The sequence below is a fragment of the Marmota monax genome, unplaced genomic scaffold, assembly GCF_021218885.2.
Source record: "Marmota monax isolate L192 unplaced genomic scaffold, Marmota_monax_Labrador192_F-V1.1 WCK01_AAM20220418_F8-fsc00145, whole genome shotgun sequence".
NCBI classification, from domain to species: Eukaryota; Metazoa; Chordata; class Mammalia; order Rodentia; family Sciuridae; genus Marmota; species Marmota monax.
The window spans coordinates 3,203,398-3,210,793 of NW_026695201.1; the positions used below are offsets into that span (position 1 = coordinate 3,203,398).

The window sequence follows — 7,396 nt, forward strand, 5'->3', positions numbered from 1 at the left end:
GTGTTCTGCATTATGGCTCTCAGCCCAAGGACAGCTGTGAGGTCCTATCCCTTCCCAATCCCAGCCCGCCTGTCCCTAACCAAGAACAAAAGAGGATGGGGGAGGCACCTGAAGATAGAGCTCGGCACAGCAGTCTTTTATCTCTGCCCTCTCCCCTGTACCGTTCTCTGCACTTTGCCCGGTATTCCTCCCTTCCCCACAGTGGGCACAATGGCCCTAGACACAGCCAGAGTCCATCCAAAAAACACTGGGATTCTTTATTTAAATCAGCAAACTCATATTTCTCAAGCCCCACACCATGGTGGGCAGCCCTCCCTCCTCTGTCCCTTCCACCCCACCCCTCAGCCACATAGAGGGGAGTGGAAAATAAAAAGCCAAGAGGACCTCTGCTAAAGAAGGCTGCCCCAGATGTGCAGTGAGTACAGCCCAGCTGTGGCTGGGGTGGCAGTGGCCGCAGGCCCCTCCCTATAAATTAAGTCCCCGCAGCCACAGCTGTGGGAGAAGCATACTTGTGGAAGGATGGCCAGTCCAGCGTCGGGCCAGAGGGCAGCATCCCTGACTTCCAGCCAAGAAACGGACTGAGAGGGCAGAACTCAGGGTCAGGAGCGGTCAGAGGCAAAGAGGAGAGGCCAAGCAGGGAGAGGGAGATTTACCCCTGCCCCCAGAATTTGGTCCCAGGGAGAAGTCGATCCAGTTTTGATGGGGGTGGGGAAGGAATGTATTAGTAAGCACAGGAAGAGAGGCTGCCAACAAGACAGGTTGGATCCCCACCCTGGCAGAGAGGAGCTGAAGGTCTCCAGGGGCTCTCAAGGAATGTCATTGCTAAAATATACAAATACATATATATTAACCGTTCACAGGAGGACAGGAGCAGGGTGGGATCAGAGGATCTGGCGTGGCATTCCATAGCCGGTCATGCCTGCCTGAGACGCCCCACGGTTGGTACCCATCTGTAACCCAATCACGTTCTTGCCCTCTTGCAGCTGGTTGTCCGAGAAGTTCCGAGGGTTCTCCTTGGATTTCCTGGATGGGAAGGGAATGCTGGTTGGAAGGAAGCCAGAGGCTGCCCCAGTACAGCTCTTCCCTGAACAGAGCACAGGCTCCGTAGTGGGCTCAAGGGCTGGCACTGACTCTGCCCTTGAGGTCCTTGAGCTGTCTGAAGCCACCTCCTCACCTCTCCAAAGGGACAGTCACTTACCACCCCAGGGAGCTGTAAGGATGGAGTAAGATAGGAAAGTGCTTTGTTGTTTTGGTTTTGTGGCTACTTTTTGAGGTACTGAGACTAGGGATTGAATCCAGGGGCGCTCCATCACTGAGCCAGCAGCCCTCTTGATTTTTTTTTATTTTGAGGCAGGGTCTCAAAGTGGCAGAAGCTAGCCTCCAACTTGCAATCTTGCTGCCACAGAGCCATCAAATATTTCCTAGGAAAAGGAATGGGCAGGGCTCTTTGGCTCCCCTAGCAATACTTACTTAGGAAACCAATTGGGATCCCCAGCAAAGAGCCCATCATCCCGGGCTACCGCCAGCCCACCCAGGTTCATCAGCGTCCGTTGCACACACGCCATGTTCTTTCCTGGAAAGATGAATATATTGGCTCAGCAGGGCTCAGGTCCTGGATGACAGAGTTCCTCCTCGCTCACTAAGCCAGGCCTGGCTTCCAAACTCGTTTTACTCTTTGTTCCCATTCCAAGCCCCAACATGGCCCAACTCCTCCATGAAACACATACACACACTAACACGCGTGCGCGCGCACCCACACACACACGCACACCCTTCTTTGTCTTCAAAAAGCTCAAAATTTGTTCCTTCTCTCTGGTTGAAATGGACCAGCCCAATCTGTGGTGTCCTGGAGGACAGCCCCCAGGCCCTCGCCCACCTTCCCAGAGATCCACCGTTTGGAAGATGTCAGTGGTGTTAATTCCATAGCGCTCGGCTGCCTGCAGGAACTGAGAGATCTGCTCCATCTGCTTGAAGGCCATGGTGGAGGCCTGGATCTTCTTCACGGGGGCCTGCCCTTCCGGGTATAGTCCATTAATAAGCTCACACAGCACCTGAGTGGAGACAGCAGGTATCCAGAAGTGAGGATATGCCAACTTCAGATCAGCAGGTACAACCCTCAGCACTAGAGACAGTGAGCCAGAGAGGTTCCTTCACCTGGAGCAAGCCTCAGGGTCCCTCTTGGCCAGCACACTGCCCCGCAGCCCAGAGTGTACGGCTAGTGTTTAGTCTTTCCTTGTTACGCCAGTATCACTGCCTAGCGCCTACCCTCCCACAGTTCTTTCTCAGCGCTATTCTTCCTTGATGTCACCTACAGCCTTCTTCAGGGTGGAGGAGGCACATACACTGTTATCTTCCCTCTGTGTAGAGGGAAGAAAGCGTGGGTCCTCTCATCCTTGATAAAACATATTCAGGCCAAGGAAGACCTTGGGCCTGCATGCCCTCATTCTTTCCTTCTTCGGTTCCTTAATCCTAAATCCCCCCAGACCCCGTCCTGCTCTCCCTGCATCTCCAATCCAGGAGGGCACAGCTCTCACCGTGCCATCCTTGAGCCAGATCTGGAAGTTTTCACGTCCAGGCTGGGGTCGACCCACGTCCTTGCGGCACTGGCTGGTGATCCACTGGATCAGGATCTGCTCCAGGTCAGCGTCGTACTGTTTCTCTATCTTCTGCTGCACCTCCCGGCTCAGGCCATATGTAGGTCCCCTGTTGGCCATTCTGAACAGCTGTGGTGGCTACAGGAAGCTAGTAAAAGGACAAAAGCAGGCCCGTGGTCAATACTGTGTACACACACACAGTGGAGGATTCTGCCTGAGGAGACAGACACCCTAGTCTCCAGGGGGAGCCCATGGTTGAGAAGTAGAACTGCTGCCTTATAAAGGAAGCTTCACCTTGACCCCTAGACGTAGATGTGGGCTAGAGTAGAACTTCTCAGAACTCTGGGAAATGTGGGGCCTTATGCACAATCTCTGGATTCCCCCCAGACCACGATAAGCAGTCTGTCTATTATATTGAGCATTCCCACTCAATTTCATTTGAACAAACGGTTCTCTTACTGGAATGAAGCATAAGACCCACTGGAATAGAATATGGGGTAAACGATTGGGAGGTATAGCTCCTCATTTGGGATGGTCAGTTTTTGCAAAAGCAAACTGCACAATTCAGATCACATGTAGTAAGAATTAACAGAAGATGATGGGCAGAAGCAGTCTGGGAGAGCTTGCTGAAAGAGGGAGGCAGATTTTAGCAGGCAAATGGATCATCCTGAGAAACCAGGCAATCAAAACAAATTCTCCTTTCCCTTCCAGGAGCTGTGGTGGGCAGAATAATGACTCCCAAAGGGTGCCCATGTCCTAATTCTCAATACTTGTGGATCTTGGGATGGGGAGATTATCCTACATCATCCAAGTGAACCCAATGTCATAAACAAGGATCTTTAGTAAGTGAAAGAGGCATATTCACTTTAGTAAGTGAATATGCAATGCAGGTGGTGGCTAGAAGCCAGAAAAGGTAAGGAAATTGAATCTACCCTCATCCCCTCAGAAAGAATGCAGCCTTGCTACCCCTGGATCTTAGTAAGATCCCTGTTGGGGTTTCTAAAGATACCACATGTTTGTCACTAAGTTTGTAGTAGTTTGTTACAGTAGCGACAGGACAGTACTGCAGGAACCTTGGGTGGTATTTTCCGGAAAACATGAAAAGAGAGGGAAAAATGGGGAAGCACAAAGAAGGGTTTCTTGAACTTTGAGGACCTTGGTTAGCAAGTACGAGGTGGTTTCTGACCACTGGCCTGAGGTGGAAGCACCTTGCAGTGGGCAGCCTGCCTTCTACCACCACTTCCCTGCTGAGGTCCTTCACCCAGGGGCTTGCTGAGCAAATCCTGGTGGTGCTGCTGATGCCAAGGGGAAACAGAAATAGAAAATAGACACAGACCCCCCCCATTTCCTGCCCCAGCACCTTCCCAGAGGGGATCTACTTTTCTCTGAAATGGAGCTGGTTGGTTGCTCACAAAAGGGGATCCCCAGGACAAGTAGGTACCTGTGCTCAAGAACAGGAAAGGGAGCCACCCCTTCTTCCCACATTTGGCTCCAGGCCAGGTCAGACTGAAGGAATGAAGTCATCCTGGCTCCCTCTCTGAAGCACCCCAGGTTAAATAATCCTGCCACCCCCTCAAAGGGCCTCGGAGCTCTGATGAAGAACAAGGAGCCAGGCTGCCTCAGATAGCTTCATACCCCTCAGCCCCAGAGGTTGTGTGTCTCAGGACGGACCCTTCCCCCACATAACAATATGGCTGCTCCCTTCTACTCCAGCTTATCGAGCTGCACATTTCCGGCAGAAATCCTCCCCATAAATCAGTTATTTTTAAACCTCATTAAGAGTGACCCAGCCCCCACTTCCCCCTGCCTGAAAGCTGGGCCAGATAAATGTCAGTCTGGGTCTTAACCCACACCACCGGAGCCCTACACACAATCAGCTGAGGGAAGGCAGGCGGGTGGCATGGCTGGGTCTCAAGAGGAAGAGAGACAAGATTCCCACCACCCAGCCCAGCCCAGCCCAGCTGCTCAGCCACCACTGGGTCTATAAAAGCCTGTAACTTGTGTCCACAGAGGAGTAGCTGGAAGACTGTAGGGAGAGGAGGGGGCTAAGGGTTACTATCATTAGCAAACCCCCTTTTCCCAGTCCAACTTCCAGACCTCTTTTTTGGGGGGGCAGTTTCTCTAGGTCACCTGGGTCTCAGGGCTGTTTCTAGAGAGCCAATCAGCCTGAGGTTCAGAGAGCACTATAGCACAGGTACATAAAGGGCAGGAGAATCATTAACCCGGACACCAGAGTTAAGAGAGAAGAGAAGGACCCCAAACCTTCCGGTGTCCCCCACAACCAGGGTAAGACAGACATAGCCACCCAGACCTACCTCAGGGTGAAGGGTGAATGTTTAGGGCCCCTCCCTAATTCTGGCGCCTGGACACAGCTGGCAGGGTCCCGGGCTCCAGCTGTAGTGTCTCTGCTCCACTCTGGGTCCATTGCCCTATAGCCCTGTGGCCAGAGCCACAGGGTAGAGTTTTGGGAAGGAGAAGTCCCAGCTAGGCCCAGCCAGGCCAGCAGCTGTTCCTCTTCCCCACCCTACTTAAGACAGGCGGCAGCTGAGTCCCTATAGAACTGACTGCAGTGGTGGCAACAACTCTCCCCCCACCCACCCACAATGTTACAACAGTGGGGAAACTGAGAAAGGGCCACCAAAGGCAAGCCAACCCCAGCCCCAGCCCCAGCCAGAACCCGGGGCTTGAAGCTCACCTCACCCTACTGAAGGCCAAGGCTGAAGGAAAGGGGAACACCTTCCTGGTCTGGGGTGGGGGGGGATTTCAGAGTTCTTGACTGGGGCGTTAAATTGGGAAGACAGAGGGACTCTCCTTGACTACACAGATGGAATACAAAGGAACTTCCCAGCTCAGATTTGGGGTTGGGACTATTCTGAAAGAGAGATGCCACAGAAAGACAGTGGGAGGACTGTGGTTAAAGGGCAGCTTTAGGGCAACCCCCAACCCAAGGGGCAGCCCCCTCACCACCTAGAGTCCTAAGCAGAAGAGAAAGCTGAAGTTATACAAACAGGAAGCCACAGGCTTGCTCCAGAGGAGGGGAGGAGGTAGAGGCTAGGCCGTTGCTATGGTTTCTGTGTACCAAACACTGGAGGCAGGGTGGGGGCACCAGGAACACCCACTCCACAGACTTCATGGTGAAGAGACTCTTGAGCACAGGGGCACAAAATGGGATCTTCACAGCAGTTCTTGGGGACAGTTAGATGCCAGGGACTCCTCAAGAAGGTGGCTGCAGAGGGTGTAGAGAGCATTTGGAGATGGCAAGTCACCAGTTTGGGATAGAGAAGCAGGTTCAAGGTAATTCAGAAGAACCATACAGGGGAGGCAAGGTGTGTTCTGAGATAGCCCCCATAGTTGAAAATCCTGGAATGCAAAGGAATGGAATGAAGAAAGGATTAGAGGCCAATCCCCAAGGGGGCAGAGGCCATGGTGGTGGTGGGGCGCATGGACAAAGACTATTTGTTGGTTCTGAAATGGTAGCGTTCTGCTGGCCCCGCCCTACCTTTGGCCTCTTCAGCAGTTTGAGGTTTGCGGGTTAAGTAATGAGAAATTGGGAGGGGGATTGGAGGTTGGAGATGGGGAGATGTCCCTGACTGGGGCTCTGAGTCACAGGCAGAACAGGGGGGAACCCATCCGCACCAAAGGTCTCCTCCAGCACCGCATCTCCACATTCGATCCCCGTTTCTTTTTGCCCCACTGATGCCGCGATCCCCCAGAACCTCCGGGTACAGTCTCCTGGAGGCCTGCGGAGTTGGGGAAGGTAGCATGCCACTTCCGGTCCTATAGGTCCAGCTCCTTGCAGCCGCCGCCCCCACCCCCACAGCCACACCCTGGGCCGTTACTGAGGATGAGTCACCCACCGCCCGGCCCGCCACTGGGGTGACGCAGTGGTCTGGGAAGCCCGCCCGCAGCCCGCGGCTACCACCGGCTTTCCCAGCAGCAGGGGGCATAGGAGGGGGTAGCGGTTGGACTCAGGCAAGGCTCGGAGGGCCTGGAAAGCAGCCATTCTCCCATACCGCCCCCCCCCCCCCAAAAGTCAGGGCACTGCAATCAGGGTAGCACCCCCCAAATTGCCTGAGGTCGAAGAAGTCTCCTGGAGACGACTGGAGCTTCACAGATGGCGAGGCCACTGGGACCCATGCGCCGAGACCCCCGGCCCCAAGCAAAGCGAGTGCCCAGGAAAGCGAGTTAGCAGCAGGTACAGGAAAGATGGCCTGAGGTCGCCGTGGGCAGGCAGTGGCCACACGTGCTCCAGGAACCAGGAAGTGAAGGGTCACGCGTGAAGACCCGGGAGCGCTGAGCTAGAGCGAGGTGAGCAACAGAGCCTGGACGCTCCGCCAGTCGCGGCCAGCCAGCTAACATCCGACGCCCTCGTTTCATCCTCCCAACCGGGATGCGGCGCGGGAGCCAGAGGGTGGGGCTTGGTGCCTGAGCCCCTGCTCCAGACGGACGCCCCGTCTAAGCACTAGCATATCTCGCCTGACCTCATCGCCCAGCAATGCCCGGTCAGGACGCGGGGACCTGACAGCGTGGGGCGGGGCAGAGCAATCTTCGGACCCTGCCTGGGCTCCAACCCGAGATCCCCAAGATCCCTGGAGCAAGTTGGAAGTTCTGGCTTGTTGCTTTCTAGATACCACGTATCTAGTGCCCCCCGCCTTGTCCCCGGGTCCTGCTCACCGTCCAAGAGGGCGGGATAACGACACACGCACGGCAGGGGCTGCAGCGGCGAGTGGTGCGCCAGGGCTGGCTGGCCAGAGGTTTTTCTGGAGGGTCCCGCCTCAGACGGGGCGGACCGGGGGCGGGGC

At 54.9% G+C, this 7,396-nt stretch overlaps 1 protein-coding gene across 3 annotated transcripts; it reads right to left on the reverse strand.

Annotated features, from left to right (window-relative positions):
* Positions 1-236: 236 nt before the first annotated feature.
* Positions 237-7,395, reverse strand: Tagln2 (transgelin 2). Of its 3 annotated transcripts, none has more exons than XM_046429023.2 (5): positions 7,269-7,395; positions 2,535-2,742; positions 1,877-2,051; positions 1,471-1,573; positions 237-1,023 (listed from the first exon to the last, which is right to left on the reverse strand). In XM_046429023.2, exons 2-5 carry the CDS (start codon positions 2,712-2,714, stop codon positions 882-884), a joined length of 600 nt encoding a protein of 199 aa, XP_046284979.1. In that variant the 5' UTR covers positions 2,715-2,742; positions 7,269-7,395; the 3' UTR covers positions 237-881. The 3 variants fall into 3 exon arrangements, with proteins under 3 accessions (XP_046284979.1, XP_046284981.1, XP_046284980.1); XM_046429025.2 differs by lacking the exon at positions 7,269-7,395 and adding an exon at positions 6,666-6,899; XM_046429024.2 differs by lacking the exon at positions 7,269-7,395 and adding an exon at positions 4,910-5,049.
* Between the last annotated feature and the right edge of the window lies 1 nt (position 7,396).